General features: G+C 40.3%; 1 protein-coding gene across 2 annotated transcripts in view; it reads right to left on the minus strand.

The window, feature by feature from the left end:
- HECTD4 (HECT domain containing E3 ubiquitin protein ligase 4) overlaps positions 1-18580 on the minus strand; it is a 163858-nt gene that overhangs the window by 103159 nt on the left and 42119 nt on the right. Inside the window, exons 9-17 of one of the 2 annotated variants that reach the window (XM_011928666.1) lie at positions 14936-15049; positions 13746-13886; positions 10359-10591; positions 9839-9984; positions 6982-7052; positions 5633-5738; positions 4943-5063; positions 3853-3975; positions 1142-1266 (exon numbers count right to left, since the gene is read on the minus strand). In XM_011928666.1, coding sequence (XP_011784056.1) covers positions 1142-1266; positions 3853-3975; positions 4943-5063; positions 5633-5738; positions 6982-7052; positions 9839-9984; positions 10359-10591; positions 13746-13886; positions 14936-15049 — 1180 coding nt within the window. Of the gene's footprint in view, positions 1-1141; positions 1267-3846; positions 3976-4942; positions 5064-5632; positions 5739-6981; positions 7053-9838; positions 9985-10358; positions 10592-13745; positions 13887-14935; positions 15050-18580 lie in introns of both variants that reach the window. The other variant, XM_011928665.1, reaches the window with a different exon arrangement.

An 18580-nucleotide genomic window follows, 5' to 3' on the forward strand; every position in this document is an offset into this window, starting at 1 on the left:
GTCCCCCGTAAACACCATTCTACTTTCTGTCTCTATGATTTTGACTCATTTAAGTAGTCAAATTTTTAATTTATCTTTAAAATCACATTTTTAATATCCCTGTCCTCTGCTAGAAGAATTAAGGAATGTAGAAAGAAAGGATTATGTAAATTCCTTAAGGCTACTTAGGATATTAGTAGTGGAACCAGAAACCCAGGCTCTCCCATTAGACTGAACTCCGTATTACTAAGCCTCAATGCAACACCTATCTGGGTTATATTGTTCTCAGTCCCAACCTCCTATCTGCTCTCTGGGAGTGGGTAAGAACCAAGTCCATAGGAACAGACAGGGTTACGGAAGCAAAAATTACACTGTAGGATTCTTTTAGATCTACAGCTCCAACATGCAAATCGTCAAAAAACACAGTATGCAATGCACCTCTAAAATCAAACCAGAGCAGAATTTTTTTTTTTTGGGGATGGAGTCTCGCTCTGTTGCCCAGGCTGGAGTGCAGTGGCGCAATCTCGGCTCACTGCAAGCTCCGCCTCCGGGGTTCAGGCCATTCTCCTGCCTTAGCCTCCCACTAGCTGGAACTACAGGTGCCTGCCACCGTGCCCAGCTAATTTTTTTTTCTTGTATTTTTAGTAAAGACGGGGTTACAGCAGAAATTTTAATGTGAAGGGCTGAGAAAGGGCTTTATTACTGTGAAAGAGAGGTCAGACATGTATTTGGAGAAGTAAAATTACAGTAAAATCTTGAGGTACCACATCAGTGTCATCCTTTGTGTAGCAGTTGATAAGTCACTTATTCCTCCCAAAAGTCTTTATCATGAGGAAACTAAGTGTGCATGGTGCTGACCTCGATAATTAAAGGAAAGGCCATTTTGGGAGTGATGGCGCTAGAAGTCTCAAGTGGCAGAGATTAGGCTGTGCCCTCCACAACTTCGCTACCCTTAGATCATGGCTGTTGGCCCAATCTCACCTGAAAGCACACAAAAGAGTGTGACTGCACTTGGCTTTCAAACACTTGCCCTTTCAGCCTATTCTCACAAAAATCTCTCTATATAAAATTGATCCTTATATATTCTAAAAATATTTAATTTCAATAAACAAATTTTTCTTCCCACAGGGCAGCTGGTCACAGCCCACCATCCATTCCTCACCTCTGCTCACGGTCTGCTATGTCACTATTTATGAGGGCAGTTGTGACCTGCTGTAGCATTTCCAACACTTCATCACATCCAGTCAGGATTTGGGTGGCAAGAGCCAAAATACTGACTTTTAGCTCCTAGGCAGAAAATATCATCATATTATTTTTAAGCTTTGTGACGAACGTACGTTCACAATGACAACATGAAATGATGTATTTAGTGATGCATTTCCAAATGAAATAATGAGGTGGCCAGAATAAGCCCAAAGCAGTAAATTCTGCTAGAATGACAAGTAGCAAATTGGGAGGCCAAGGTCTGGAGAGCTGACAGAAATACGCAGTATTTCAGAGGGATCACACTGAGTCCCTAGGAGAAAAGGCTCCCATCCCAGCCAGCACAAGAAATATCTCCCATCCCAGCCAGCACAAGAGAGCTCCCGGTGGCCAGCCCAGAAACTGTCCAGGTGGAAGACTGCCTTGGGTGGTATGAGGATAGCTAAAGAGAAAAACAGAACAGTAAAATGCGCATGTAGAGGCGGTGAATAAAATGAGACAAAAACACAACATTCTGAAACAGTACAAGTGACCTTTTACTCAATGTCCTAAACCCATCACAGTTAAAAACAGGCAGTTAAAAAAATTCAATTAAGGTAGCAAGCAGTTACAGGCTATTAAATATTAAAATAACTATTAGAGAGTTCGTGGGGGTACAAATACTAAATAATATGTTAAGAAGGACTAGCTAACATTATAGAAATGTTTAGTTTACAATGATTTTCAGTTAAAAAAATACAAACTCTTTAGGGGACATGTTTCCCCAGAAACCTAGACAGCTGAGCCTATTCAGCCTTTCCTAAGAGTCTTTACCTTTCTCTCTATGGTTTAATTAAGAATTTGCTAACGCTATGCCAGGCATGGTGGCTCATGCCTATAATCCTAGCACTTTGGGAGGCCGAGGCAGGTGGATCACTTGAGGTCAGGAGTTCAAGACCAGTCTGGACAACACGTTAAACCCCATCTCTACTAAAAATACAAAAATTAGCTAGGCATGGTGGCACATATCTGTAATCCCAGCTACTCGGGAGACTGAGGCAGGAGAATCACTTGAACCCAGGAGATGGAGGTTGCAGTGAGCCAGATTGCACCACGGCACTCTAGCCTGGGCAACAAAGTGAGACTCCATCTCAAAAAAACAAAAAAGAATCTACTAAGGCTAAAATTTAGCCTTCAAATAGAAAAAACTTTCTCATTGTTGGGATTTTCCGGGGTCTTTATTATGATTGTTACTATTTTTTGAGACAGAGTCTCATTCTGCCACCCAGGTTGGAGTGCAGTGGCGTGATCAGGGCTCCCTGCAACCTCTACCTCCTGGGTTCAAGCAATTCTCATGCCTCAGCCTCCCCAGTAGCTGGAATTACAGGGGAGTACCATCACGCCTGGCTAATTTTTGTATTTTTCAGTAGAGATGGGGTTTCGCCATGTTGGCCAGGCTGATCTTGAACTCTTGGCCTCAAGTGATCCACCTGCCTCAGCCTCCCAAAGTGCTGAGATTACAGGTGTCAGCCACCACACCCAGTTGTTACAAGTATTATTGAGATTTTTTTTAATCATTAAGAGAGTAGGAACTCTGAACTAATAATGAGCCAAATCATGTTTTAAGTCACACTAATGACATGCACGATCATCTACTGATTTCATACCACATGGCAGCAAAGTGCCAGGTATTTACAGGGCTTGTTGTTAATACAGTAACTGTACAAAGAAGATGTTATTGTCCCTTTTTACTGATGAGAAAACTAAGGCAAGAGAAGTTAAATAAATATTATCAACAACTTAAATTAAAAGTGCATGTATGTCTGCCTATTTGAAAATGAATTATACAATGAGATAAACTCATAAGTACAATAAGTACAAACTATCAGATGTATGATTTAAATAGATATATGCATGAAGGAGTAAGAAAGGGGCAAACTGCATTGGCTTTTATCTTTAACTATGGCTTCCTTGGTTGATTTTTCAGTGTGTTTAACATTTTAAGAAAGAATAAAGTTCTTGTTGATTTCTCTGATTCTCCCACAAAGATGAAATTCTGAAGAACAATGCAAACAACAGTCTTGAGCATCTGTCAAAATTATAACAACCACAGCTATAAAAAAGTCTTTGGACTGCTATAAATTGTCATGTGGGAACAAGTTAGTGAGTTTACACAGAAGCTAATTTAAAAATAATGATAGAAAATGAAATTGACTATAGGTTTAGAAATTAGATTATTTCATACAAAGATTGTGAAAATTATCACCTTTTAAAAGTTATTTTAATCAAGAGAATATAATAAACCATTAAAAATTTTGAAATTATTTAATGCTCCAAGATTGATTTATACATACATATATATATATGTCTATGTAACTATAACTTTCAGGTACACATGAGATCACTTGTAAGTGCCATATTTTATAGTTCTTAAAAGAAGATGGAAGTAAACAAAGGCACAAAAAGGTTGACAGGAGCACATGGATGACACATTATGAGTGTCACAAGTAGGTGACTACTGAGCAATGACATAAAAAATCTGTGGAATGAGTGGCCTAATGTTACCTCTCACAAGAATATAAGCCACAAGGTGAATTCTGACATCATAATACACAGAAATTTAGCCAATTAAGCTGCTTTTCACACTGGGTAGAACGCATCGTTAAAATAAAGCTTGGTGTTTACCTGTACCTTCAATGTCTCTCCCTGCAAGGAGCTGTCACTGTCATCATTCTCATCAGGTTTAATCAAAATAGTGTTACTGAGAAGGTGATTCTGAACTGCCATCAGATAGCGCAGGCAGGAGGATGCAGCCTTTAATACAAATAAGGGCATTTAAATGATCTAAACCCTACTGAAAGAGGGATCATGTAATCCTCACGTTTTTAAAAGATTTTGACAAAGAAAACAAAAAGAAAGTACACAAAACAGACCAAGTTAGTTTTTCAGATGACTTATTTCCACATGACTTTCCATACATACTCTGACACATTTACTATAACTTTCTGCCTTTTGGTACACAACCCTCACTAATTAGAATACTTACTTGAATTTTTGCCTCTTAATAATTATTCTTCCCCCTGCCTCTCACACACATCTCCATTACAGAAGAATATCCAAACCCTTAAAATAATCTTTTGATTCCTACTGGTCTCTATAAAACACTCATGGTTTAGAAAACAATGTAAAATTAAAAATTAATAAGGGAAAAACACTCTCACTAGATAAAACAAAAATCCCCAAATCTAATCAATTTATCGCATCAAGCAATGTAAGCAGGGGGAATAGTCTTTGGAAAGTTTTTCAGGTGCATTTGTCTAGTTCTACATTTATAAGGTAAAGAGTCATCCACTGACTTTCATAAATTATTATTATTATTATTATTATTTGAGATGGACTCTTGCTCTGTCACCCAGGCTGGAGTGTGGTGGCGCGATCTTAGCTCACTGCAACCTCCACCTCCTGGGTTCACGTGATTGTCCTGCCTCAGCCTCTTAAGTAGCTGGGATTACCGATGTGCGCCATCACACCCTGCTAATTTTTGTATTATTAGTAGAGATGGGGTTTCACCATGTTGGTCAGACTGGTCTTGAACTCCTGACCTCAGGTGATCCACCCACCTTGGCCTCCCAAAGTGCTGGGATTACAGGCGTGAGCCACTGCACCCGGCCTTTCATAAATTATTTTAAGTCTGTACGTATATACACACCTGTCAATACAATAAAATGAAAACAGGGATGCTTGATATAATTTTGCTTTCATTAAACACATTTTTACTTACAGGCACAGTTGAAAGGAGCTTTTGAAAATCATCTTTAGAGACAGTTTGGCACTTGGTGATTAAGATACAGGATTCTCGTACAACAATCTTCAGAATGTAGTGTAAAAGTTCATCATTTAGTCTTTAAAGTGCAGGAAAAATGTTTATAGATGGTTTAGTCATAAAAGGATAAATTTTATATAATTAGTATAAGATGACAAATAGAAGATACATAATTGATTCAGTAAGCAAATCACCTTAATAATGCTAATAACTAGGTACACTATTTAAATCAAACTTATAGAAATCAAATGGCACCCAACTACAAAGTCAAAGTATTTTATAAATAACAGAAAAACAACACCTTCGTCCCCCTCACCAGCTCTAACACACATACTCAGCCTTTCTCATAAACCAGCAATTTGGACAGTACTCTGAACCAAGATCTCCTAAATAAATTCCATCTGTTATTTTTGCTAAAGACCCTTTCCCCAAGCCCAACTTACTTTACTGATAAGATGGAAATGTGCAATTATCAGTTCTGAGGGGAACTACAGAATCTATTATCTTTCATCTGGTCCATGCTTTAGGTTTAACATGCTAACGATCATATTAATTATAACAGGAGACTAAAGTTGATCAAACACATTGAAATGTAAACTAACAACTGAGAACACAAAGGCTAGGAGTGAATAATATAACTTGTGTCACCTGTAATGATCATCTTCATCACTGCCAAATCGGTTGTTTTGGAGCTGTTCGGCCAGGTTGGTTAGGATCACATCCCGTAGCTGGGAGAGTCCACTGTTTCTCTCTCCTAACACAGAACAAAGCTCCATCAACTACCCTGGTAATGACTCCTCAAAAACTGATGCTATTTTTAAAAAGTTTTTAAATAAATAGATTGTCGGCAACCTAGGGGCACCAGACATACGGACTTATACAAATAAAAGCAGCAAAAATGACATCACAACGAATCCGACTTTTTTTTTTTTTTTTTTTTTGAGACGGAGTCTCGCACTGTCGCCCAGGCTGGAGTGCAGTGGCCGGATCTCAGCTCACTGCAAGCTCCGCCTCCCGGGTTTACACCATTCTCCTGCCTCAGCCTCCCGAGTAGCTGGGACTACAGGCGCCCGCCACCTCGCCCAGCTAATTTTTTTTTTTTTTTATTTTTTAGTAGAGACGGGGTTTCACCGGGTTAGCCAGGATGGTCTCAATCTCCTGACCTCGTGATCCGCCCGTCTCGGCCTCCCAAAGTGCTGGGATTGCAGGCTTGAGCCACCGCGCCCGGCCGAATCCGACTTTTTAACCAGCATCCTGATTAAAGTGTAATTACCTTTTTGATATATTATGAAGTGTGATTTTTCATTCCTTAATGTTGCTTTTAAATGCCAACTGTCTTTAACACAGTACCTTTTGTTGTGTTGTTTAGTGTAACTTAAAATGTTAGGCTTCAATGTGTGAAGACAACTGGCTTAGAAATCACCAATAAGTGATCGTTTTATCTGTTAAACATCTACAGTCATATACATTATGCTAAGCAGTGGAGACAGTTTATAAAGCTTGAAGATATATAAAACACAGTTTTTGCTTTCAATCTGGTTGAAGTGTAAGCATATATGCAGATACATTCTTTTTTCTTTCTTTCTTTTTGAGACAGGGTCTGGCTCTGTTGCCCAGGCTAGAGTGTAGTTGTGTCATCATAGCTCACTGCAGCCTCAACCACCTGGGCGGAAGCAATCCTCCTGCCTCAGACTCCTGAGTAGCTGGGACAACAAGGTATGGGCCACCATGGCCAGCTAATTGTTTTTATTTTTTGTAGTGTCAGGGTCTTGCTACACTGGCCAGGCTGGTCTTGAGCTCCTGGGTCAAGTGATCCTCCCGCCTTAGCCTACCAAAGTGCTGGGATTACAGGTGTGAACCACTGTGCCTGGCCTGCAGATATATTTTTAAAATATGCTAACATATATGAAGAAGTATCAATTATCTTAATATGCAGTTGTTTCCTTGGGGACAAAAAAAGGACGGCTGTTCAAAGATAATTAAAGGGTAATTCTTACCTTCTGTTAAGACCAGTTTAAGTAAGTTATTGATTTCAGTTTCACCTGGGTACAAGATATTTAAACCAGAGCTGAAATGACAAAAAAGTCAAAAATATTTAAGCAAATGTTCTAGAGAATCAAAACTCTAAATATTTAAATTCTTATTTTTATTAAAGATGTCAATTTGAATATATAAAACTGTGAAAAAACTTTTTTTTTTTTTGAGACGGAGTCTTGCTCTGTGGCCCAGGCTGGAGTGCAGTGGCCGCATCTCAGCTCACTGCAAGCTCCGCCTCCCGGGTTTACGCCATTCTCCTGCCTCAGCCTCCCGAGTAGCTGGGACTACAGGCGCCCGCCACCTCGCCCGGCTAGTTTTTTGTATTTTTTTTTTTTTTAGTAGAGACGGGGTTTCACCATGTTAGCCAGGATGGTCTCGATCTCCTGACCTCATGATCCGCCCGTCTCAGCCTCCCAAAGTGCTGGGATTACAGGCTTGAGCCACCGCGCCCGGCCGAAAAAACTTTTATCACTAAAAAGGCATTAAAAAAATTTGAGACAGGGTCTCAATATGTTGCCCAGGTTAAACTCCTGAGCTCAAGCGATCCACCTGCTTTGTCCTCCCAAAGTGCTGGGATTGCAGGTGTGAGCTACTGCACCTGGCCTAAAAAGGCATTTGAACCTAAATTCACTGTCATGATACAGTCCAATTACTTCCCTGATAAATGTCATCCCTCTCCTCCTCTTCCTGTGAATTACCAAAATAAGTTACTTGGGGTTAGATGCAGAACTGGTTAAAGAGAATTGGTAAGCTATGAAAAGTCAATGTAGTCAAGCCTACATATATCAAATTGTGCCTCCCCAAAAAAACAATTAAGAAAGTAAATTTCTAATTCTCAGCTTTTTCAAAGAGAAGGGAAGAACAACATTGCAAATGGCATCAGAATCTTTTTTTCTTTTCATTAATTTATTTGTGTGTGTGCGTACGTGTGTGTGTGTTAGATAGGATCTCACTGTCGCGCAGGCTGGAGTGCATGGAGTGCAGTGGTGTGATCTCGGCACATTGCAGCCTTGACCTCCCAGGCTCAAGTGATCCTCCCACCTCAGTCTCCCAAATAGCTGGGACTACAGGTGCTTGCCAGGGCATTGGGCTAATTTTGTTTTTATTTTTATTTTTTTGTAGAGACAAGGTCTTACTATGTTGCCCAGACTGGTCTCAAACCTGGCCTCAGCGATCCTCCTGCCATGGCCCCTCAGAGTGCTGGGATTATAGGTATGAGCTACCGCATTCAGCCTCTTTTCTTTTTTAATTGAGGTTTAACATTTAATCAAATGCACATATTTACAGTGTACAATCTGATAAGTCTGACATATGTATACACCAAAGAAACCATCACCATAATCAAGATAGTGAATATACCCATCCCCTCCAAAAGTTTCCTCAGAGCACCAGATTTCAATCACTGCCTTAATGCTCCACAGAAAGAGATTGAAGCTTTTTTTTTTTTTTTTTTTTTTGAGATTTGAAGCTTAATGTGCTGTGGAAGGAAAACAACTTCCTGTCATCTATGCCCACCCCTGTCATACAGATCTTTCAGACCAACCATTCAGCTCTCTCTTGGAAACTAAATTATAGTTATAGTCACTTTAAGGCTGTATTCCTGTATAAAAGCTTGCTGAGGTCAGGCATGGTGGCTCACACCTGTAATTCCAGCACTTTGGGAGGCCAAGGTGGGTGGATCATCTGAGGTCAGGAGTTTGAGATCAGCCTGGCGAACATGGTGAAACCCCATCTCTACTAAAAATACAAAAATTAGCCAGGCGTGGTGGCACATGACGGTAATCCCAGCTACTTGAGAGGCTGAGGCAGGAGAATCACTCGAACCCGGGAGGCGGAGGTTGCGGTGAGCTGAAATCGCACCACTGCACTCGAGCCTGGGCAACAAGAGTAAAACTCTGTCTCAAAAAAGCAAAAAGAAAAAAAGTTCACTGAACTAAAAAAAACAAAAAAAAGGCCGGGCGCGGTGGCTCACGCCTGAAATCCCAGCACTTTGGGAGGCTGAGACGGGCGGATCACAAGGTCAGGAGATCAACATCATCCTGGCTAACACGGTGAAACCCCATCTCTACTAAAAATACAAGACATTAGCGGGGCGCGGTGGCGGGCACCTGTAGTCCAGCTACTCAGGAGGCTGAGGCAGGACAATGGTGTGAATCTGGGAGGCGGAGCTTGCAGTGAGCCGACATTGCGCCACTGCACTCCAGCCTGGGGCACAGAGCGAGACTCTGTCTCAAAAAAAAAACAAAAACAAAAACAAAAGACTGAAAAGAAATAGAAAATGGCCTATAAATTCTGCTCTCTTGTCTCAAAAGCTTTAAACAGGTTCATAAAGACTTGCATTTTTGAGCTCTTACTTTGCATCAGGCCTTACCTTAGGAAAACCTCACAAACCCATAAAATAGGTGCTATTTTTATGCTCATCTTACAGCTAAGGAAATGCGAACCTTAAACCAAGGTCACACTAGTGAGTGGCAAAGTCTAGAACCCAGATCTGCCTGTTGCCAAAGCCTGCTTCTTAACCACCCTGCCACACTCTGCAAAATGAGAACATCAGCCTGCAAATAATCAAAATATCCACTTAAAGGGTTTTTTTTTAGATCCAAACAGTGAGATAAGGAAATGCAGGTACACAGTTGGCTTTGGTCCTCTAAAGGAGGGGCTACAAACCCCTCTCCAGTGAAATTATCCCCAATCCATGAGGTCCTGACTGTGGGATGGGGTAAGAGGCATTTATACTACCAGCTTTCAGGGAAGATTACAATGCCTTGCAGAAGAACCCTTTTGCAGAGAGCATTACGAAAATCATTAGCTGTTTACCTGATGGCAAGGCAGACTTCCTTCTGAATTTCAGGGCAAATTTGATCTTTTGGTGCCATCAACAACTGCCAAAGAAGCAATCCCGACCGTCGAATGATGTCTCGATTCCTTTCAGTTTGTGGGCTGAAGAAAAATTTAAATACCACCTACAGAAACATAAGGAGTCTATCTAAAAATGCTAATTCTACTGGGGATAAAATTATCCCTACAAAGAAAGTACACAGTAGATACCCTATGAACAAATAACCAGGTGGATTTCTTTTAACCACAATCTCTTCTATTGTGTAATGGTATAATTATAGTAAATATTTTACATATATTAATTGTAATAAGCTATGTATAGCAATACTCCATTAATCACAGTGCAATGAATATGATAATTCTAACTACAGGATTGGAAGGTGGTAGGATACAGAATAGGAAAGTCATTAAATTTTTCTGGTAAAAATGAACTGGCTGAAGCCAAGGTTTGCGTTTCCTTTTCTCTATCATCTTATTTATCTCAAAACAATGTATTTACCTGAAAGACAACGAGAATGCAGCGTATAATACAGGTATCTCCATTAACCATGGCCTTCTCCATAATGTCACAAATACTGCTAAGATGGTGTGCTTCAATTGGATGCTGCTTGCCCAAGACACTTGTGATTGGAAGATTGGGGTTGGTGGCAAGAAGATTAAGTTGGTGTATGCACATCGCACCAACGTGGTGCAATAATTGGTTTATAACCTCATTCGTGGTTATAGCCTCTTCTAGAAGATGAAAAGGAAACTGAGTGAGGAAAGACATCTCTATGGGTGGTCCCCAAAGAATAGACCTCTGACATACAAAAGGTGTGTGCACACTAGAAAAGGGTATTTTGGCTATAATCTCTTTCACTGCTGCCAGAGAACCCTTCTCCCTGCCACAGGTGCTGGGGTGAAAACACTTCGGGAGTTCATTTGTTTGGAACGGAAGTGGCTACCACTTACTGAGCCCTTTTTATATGCTGAAGAATGGGCTGAATGCTTTACATGGTTCTCAACTTAGACTATTTTAGCCCTGTTTTGTAGAGCAATAAACCAAGAGTCAGAGAAGTTAAGGAACTTGCTCTAGGTCACACAGCTAAGAAGTGGTAGAACTGGGATTTGGATTCAGGCCACCTCAGTCCACAGCCCCTGCTGGTAACCACTCTAGTAAAACCTCTCCATATCTTATGGCTGCTCCATATTAGAACCTCTGTCTATAAATAGTTCCTCATGTTTTGACATGTTAAGCTAAAAATGCCCATTAGATAACCAAGTGGAAGTGAATCCATAGTCTGGAGTTCAGGCAAGAGGCTTGGGAGTCAGTAATACAAAGTGGACTTTCTTTTCTACTTTTTGCTTTTTCAAAAAAACAGCTTTATCAAGATATAATTTATATTCCATAAAACTCGCCCACTCTAAATGCACAACTCACCAAGTTTTAGTAAATTTACACAAATACCAAATTCGAGAATGAAAGCTGAGGAAAAAAACTGACCCTAGAGATAATAATTACTGTGCTGATAAACATTTGTCTACATGAACTGGCTTTGGTCCTCTGAAGGACCAAGTCTACAAGTTCTCTGATACACTTCTTCTAGGAGGTGGAGCTTAATTACCCCTCCCTTCAGTGTGGTTGAGACTAACAGAGTATGGAAAGGGAGAAATGGTAACTTTATAGTGGGGAAACCTGGCAGATATCATTTAAACCAAGCGATCAGTTTTTATTATCACTAGTAATAAGTCATGTCAATACCATGTACCTTGGAATAGATGTAATGTGAAGGGGATATCGCTTCTGTGGTATTCTTCCCCCAATCCATAACTTCAGTTTAACCATGAGAAAGCATCAGATGTCCACAGGGAAGGACATTCTATTCTACAAACCTCTGACCAGTACTCCCCAAGTGTCCTGTTCTGCTCTTCAGACAGAACAACTCTACCAATCTATGGCCCAGGTTTGCTGCTTTCTTCTCCCAGCAGCTCAAATCTGTGGTTGAGCCACTCTACTGAATTTTTCTTTTCAAACCTGGAATTTTCATTTTGTTGTTGTTGTTGTTGTTTTTTAAATAATTTCTTTACTGAAATTCTCAATTTGCTTGATCATAGTCATCATATTTACCTTTAATTTTTTTAAACTTGGATTCCTTTAGTTCTTTAAATGTATTTATAATGGCTGCTTTAAGTCTTCATCTGACTTTAAAGTCATTAGTCCAACATCTGCATTTCTCCTGTACTGCGTGGTTACTGATTTCTCTGCTCAGTTTATTTTCTCAAATCCTTGTTTCTTTCTTTCTTTCATTTATTTATTTATTTATCTTATCTTATTTTATTTTTTTGAGATGGGGTTTCACTCTTGTTGCCCTGGCTGGTGTGCAATGGCATGATCTCGGCTCACTGCAACCTCAGCCTCCCAGTTCAAGTGATTCTCTTGCCCCAGCCTCCCAAGTAGCTGAGACTACAGGTGCCTGCCATCACGCTCAGCTAATTTTTTGTGTGTTTTTAGTAGAGATGGGGTTTCACCATGTTGGCCAGGCTGGTCTCGAACTCCTGACCTCAGGTGATCTGCCCACCTCGGCCTCCCAAAGTGCTGGGATTACAAGCGTGAGCCACCACGCCCAGCTCCATTTATTTTTAATTATTCTTGTTTTTCTTTTTCAGCCTGGCTTCCTAGGGGTCACCCCTATCTGTATTCCTTAGTGGTTGTCAACCAATGATTGTACTCAAACACCTTGAGCCAGTAACACTTTCACCCTGGATGGATCTGTGTGTTTTGGGGGAAGTGCAGCAAAGTTCACATGGTTTTAAACTCTGCTCTGGTTTTTGCTTCCTGTTGGGCCCTCTCACATCTTTGCCTGTGTATGCAGACTCATGTTTAGCCAGAATTGTGCGAGTAGCTTAGGCTGTCTTAGGCCTCTTCTGTGTAGGCGTGTGGTCCCCCACAGCTTTCTCACTATCCAGATCTCACTAGTAAACTTCTAGCTAGTCGGCTGGGCCACTGCTTGCCCTAACTGGGGTCAAGATCTAAGGCCTGCTGAGCCACGGGTCTCTGTTTGTTTGCCACCAAGATGACTACTGTTACTGACAATGCTACTGGACTTGAGGTTTTTCCATGCTCTGCTCCCTATCAAGTCAGCCCCCTCTGGCAGCAAAGCTGCTGCTTTTCACAATCTTCCCCACCCTGAGAGAATTATTATGCTGACCAAGCTTGAGGTGGTCAGCACAGTAATTCTCCCACAGCAGACTGAGGTGGAGGATCGGAGCAGTTCTAGAACCCAAAGTTCAGGGCTTTTTAAAATGAATAACAACTCTCAATTTGGTGTATGCCCTGGCAATTTCCAGAGCCTGGAAATAGTTGTTTTTGATAATTACCTGTTTTAGTGTTGCTTTATGGGTAGGGGACTTGCTGAGTGATTAATTCCTCCATATTAGCATAGTTGACTTTAAAGCCACAAGATTTTAAGTTAATATTAACTTAATATTAAGAATGTTCATATTAATATTAAAAAATACAAAGGTCCTTCACTGGTAATTCCATCTAAGTTTGTATATAAATAAGTCATTATCAATGCAAAACATTACAACAGTATATAATCCCATGCCAAATACGAATAATTTTTGCAACAAAGTTCCAACAATTTCAGGAAGGATATAACAATTTTCCTTTAAAAAAGTCTATGGACTACCTCAAAAGCTCTATTTAATTTACATACTTATTCACTTAATCATAACTCATCTTTCATGGTTACAGAGAACAAAGGACTTTAGGTTTCAAAAGTTCAAAGAGGGAAAACTGGGGACACATTCTGGGGTTGGGCTATGTTTTCACCTACAAATGCTGTGGTATTCTCTCATATTTCAGAAGGAAATCTTTTCCTGCAACACCCTGAATGCACCTCACCTTTGGGCTCAGTGATGATGTGACGGACTCCAAGTCTCTGGCAGACATAATGGAAGGCTTGATTCCCAGGGTTACACCACTGATCGATATAGTCATTAGAGCATGTCCATAGCATGTTATTCACTGTGTCATAACATGCTCCTGCAAAAAGAGCATACTATATTCAGTCATCATGCCACCAGCTACCTGTATACATATTTCTCACAAGCACTGCTACAAAGTGGAAGGGCAAGGATGCTCTCTAATGTTGACAACCCACATCCCTAGTCCCATAGATTTACTTGGCAAGCTACTAGGTGGGGACTCGGCAAGAAGCCAGCATTTAATTTTTAATTTTGCTTAACTCCTGTGTGAGGAGTAAGTCTCACAAAATAGCTCTTAGTAACTGATTTATCTGTGACCTACTTCCAAAAAGGATTTAAGTGTCTTACATTAAAAACCCAGGTATAATAAACCAATTAATATTAATACACAGTAAAAAGCCCTAATAACTGAGCCTAAAACTTAGAAATAAGCTTCCTACCACCCAGGGCAAAGAGAAAATCCAGTATATTACTTAATGTTCATTTTCTAGCAATAACAGGTATACCAATTCCTCACAGGAAATAAACTTTTCATGGCATAAACCTTGAGAATTTCTTATAGGCATTATCGCACAACCTAATAAACAGTATCTTCAATTGCAGTTTACTCAGAGGAATTTTACATATGGCAATTTCTTATACTCATTCCCAAAATTAAAATTTAATATTAAAAAAAATTCTTTCTGGCTGGGCACAATGGCTCACGCCTATAACCCCAGCACTTTGGGAGGCCGAGGCAGGAGGATTGCTTGAGCCCAGGAGTTTGAGATCAGCCTGGGTGACACAGTGAGACCTTGGCTCTACAAAAAATAAACAAAATTAGCTGGGCATGGTGGTGTATTCCCATAGTCCCTGTTACTCAGGAGGCTGAGATGGGAGGACTGCTTGAGCCCAGGAGGTGGAGGCTGCAGTGAGCCAAGATCACACCACTTCACTGCAGCCTAGGTGACAGAAGAGACCCTGTCTAAAAAAAACAAAACAAAACAAAACAACGTACGTCTTTCTTTTCAAGGAAACAAGAATGCCCCAGGGAACTGGCAAGATAGTTCAAGAGAAATTTGCTAAAACTTTAAATTTTCCAAAGAAATATGCACATTTATTTCTTACCCAATCCTGGTACGAGAGCACCACGCCCCAGTGAGCTTCCAGCAGCATCTATGAGATCTGCACGACTTGTAAACTGACCATCCGAAATATTATACACCAAGCTGGAGGCTAGGACTTTGGAAACAAACATTAAGCTGTTTAATGAGCCTGAAGATTATTTTCAAAGTTTAAATTTTAGGCTTTTAACAAAACTTTTATAAAAATCACACCCCTTTCTTGTTGCTGCATATTGGTGGTAATTGGTGGTAAAGGGATGGAGAAAACATGCATAAGACCACAGAAAGAAAACTGTCACCACCAGAAATCTTCCTAAATTTAACACTGAACCATAGTTTTCAAAGTGTTTTTAAAATGGCACCTTTTGCATGATGGTTCTTTCCGATACACATTATCAAAAGGGTAACTGCAAGAGGGGTTACCATCACTAAATCACAAGATGAAAATGTTTACAAGAAACACTTTGCAGTTAGTCAGTGTTCAATAAAGCTTGGTGTACACTCAAACACAGCTCAGCTGCAATCTTTCCTAATACACCCTGACTTTTTCCCTTAACACAGGATGGTGCGGCGGTAATGAGCACAGACTCTGGGCTTCGGAGTTTCAATTCCAGCTCTAACACTTTTGGGTGGCCCTGGGAAAGACATTGAACATCTCAGTTTCCTCATTTCTAGAGTGGAAATAATAAAAGTACCTACCTTATACAGTTATTGTAAAGAGTAAATGAGTTAAAATATGTCAAGGATCCACACCAGCATATATATACATTAATTGCTATCACTGATTTTATTTTCTTCTCCATTTTCAAACAAAACTTTAGCACTGTGTCTCAAGTTTGCTTCTTTTTTATATTCTCATCACCCTAGTAGCCCAGATCTGCATCATGCTTAACTTGAGTTATAACATAAATGATACTCTTTTTTCTATTTTCTACTGTCCCATTAAACAAAATGGGACAGTAGAAAATAGATCTCCAAATCTTTTTTCATGGTACTTAACATACATATGCTTTCTCCTCACTTGGCAACTTATATCAATAATACCCGTTCTTTATGGCTTAAACTCAAAACCTCATGAAGTCTCTCCTTTCTACCCCACTCCACAATGAGCCTTTCTTTCTCAGATTCTGTAGCTCACAAATCTGCTCCACGTGGATCCTTCCAGCAGGGATGCAGCACTGTCTCTCATTTTCTCATTGTCTCACACATCTACGTCATCTCTCCTAACTAGACTCTGAGTTGTTAAAGGCAAGCACCAATTCTTCCACTTTCTGAGCAGCCCCCACAGTAGCCAAAGAGGAACACCCCTGTGTAGCTGGGACTACAAGCATGCGCCACCATGCCCAGCTAATTTTTGTATTTTAGAAGAGATGGGGTTTCACCATGTTGGCCACGATGGTTTCGATCTCTTGACCTCATGACATAGAAGGAATTTAAGCATTTACTGGTTTGTTGCACTAAAGTAGAATCACCGTGTAAGCTATATCCTCATGAAAGAATGGTACCATCAAGACCCACTTTAATTCAATGGGGTCAATTTCAATTGAGCAAAAAAGCCATGCCAAGGAGACTAAACACAATTTAATAAGACCAATGGTCATAATATGCGGTAATAGCAGGAAAAAAGAGGGGAAAAAAGGGACTGATGGTCAATAACATAAAAACCCAATTTTTACTTTTGCTTTATTTATTTATTTATTTAGAGACAGAATCTCGCTCTGTTGCCAGGCTGGAGTGCAGTGGCGTGATCTAGACTCACTGCAACCTCTGCCTCCTGGGTTCAAGCAGTTCTCCTGCCTCAGCCTCCTGTGTAGCTGGGACTACAGGCATGTGCCACCACGCCCAGCTAATTTTTGTACTTTAGTAGAGATGGGGTTTCACCACGTTGGCCACAATGGTCTCGATCTCTTGACCTCATGATTCGCCCGCCACGGCCTCCCAAAGTGCTGGGATTACAGGCGTGAACCACTGAGTCCAGCCAAAAAACCCAATCTTTAAATGGACAAAAGACTTTGGAGGAATAGATATTCCTCCAAAGAAGATATACAAATGGCCAATAAGCACATGAAAAGATGCTAAGCATCATTAGTCATTAAGGAAATGCACAAAATCACAATGAGGTACCACTTCATATCCACAAAGATGGCTATAATCGGAAAAACGGAAAATAACAAATGTTGGCGAGGATGTAGAGAAAATAGAACCATTATACTTAGGAGATGAGAACGTAAAATGGTATGCCCACTTTGGGAAACAGTTTAGCAGTCCCTCTAAGGGTAAACATATACTTACCATATGACCCCGCAATTCCACTCCTATGTATGTGCCCAATAGTATGAAAAATGTCCACACAAAACTTATACACTAATGTTCGTAACAGCATTATTCAAAATAGCCAAAAACTAGAAACAACTCAAATGTCCATCAACTTATGCATGGATAAACAAAATAGGATATTATCTACACAATGAAATATAATTCAACCATAAAAAGTAATGAAGTACTGATTCATGCTGTAATATGAATGAACCTCGAAAACATTATGTTAAGTTTAAAAAACAGTCACAGACTCGCTCTATCCTGCCAACCTGTGAAGACGCCTGCTTCTCCTTTGCCTTCTGCTATGATTGTAAGTTTCCTAAGGCCTCCCCAGCAATGTGTAACTGATGGATAGAACAACTTGGAACCAAAGAAAAAGAGCTGGATCTGGTGTCAAGAGACTTGGACCACATCACTTCACCTGTCTGAGCCTCAGTAACCACATAGTGATTCCATGGCTAAAGACTGAGAGAGATCTAGGATCATTGGTGTCCAGTAACAAATGCACATTTGCAAGCACTAAGGAGAAAAACTCATTCCATGTACTTTCTTCCTGGAGACCAAGCTCACTACAGCAAGGAGTATCTACAAGCGAGGGTGAAATTGTGCATGAGTAGAGAACACTCTCCATCTCTTCTCACATCATACAGCTCTCCAGTTGACACAATCCTCAACTATATTTACATAGAGGGAAAAATGATTCTATATTTATATAGAACTCTCCATAATGTGTCAAGTGTCCTCACACTATCCTATGTGGTAGGTATAATCACCTGCACATTTTTTTAAATGGGAAAGTTGAGGCTTTGAATGATTAATTTTCCCAATAGCTACTAAAAGGAAGAAACAAGATTTTTACACGTCTGTCTGCATCTACTTTTATAGCTCCTCCTGATTTTATTCATAGCTCAGCCACCATAATATGCACAGAATGAGACAAAATAATAAGTGGTATTTTGCTACTATCAAGTAAAATTAAAAATCAAGCAAATAAACAAACAAAAAAGCAGTCATAAAAGGCTGTATGTTGTATAATTCCATTTACATGAAAAGTAGAGTATAGGTAACTCCACAGAGACAGAAAGTAGATTGGTAGATGCCAGGGGTCAGGGAGTAGGAGAGCAACTGTTGATGCGTATGAGGTTTCTTTTTGGGGTGATGGGTAGATTAGTGGTAACGACTGCACAACTCTGTGAACATATTAAAAACCACTGAATTAGGCTGGGCGCGGTGGCTCAAGCCTGTAATCCCAGCACTTTGGGAGGCCGAGACGGGCGGATCACGAGGTCAGGAGATGGAGAGCAACTGTTGATGCGTATGAGGTTTCTTT

The sequence above is a fragment of the Colobus angolensis genome, unplaced genomic scaffold (genome assembly GCF_000951035.1).
Source record: "Colobus angolensis palliatus isolate OR3802 unplaced genomic scaffold, Cang.pa_1.0 Scaffold79, whole genome shotgun sequence".
In the NCBI taxonomy this organism is placed as follows: Eukaryota; Metazoa; Chordata; class Mammalia; order Primates; family Cercopithecidae; genus Colobus; species Colobus angolensis.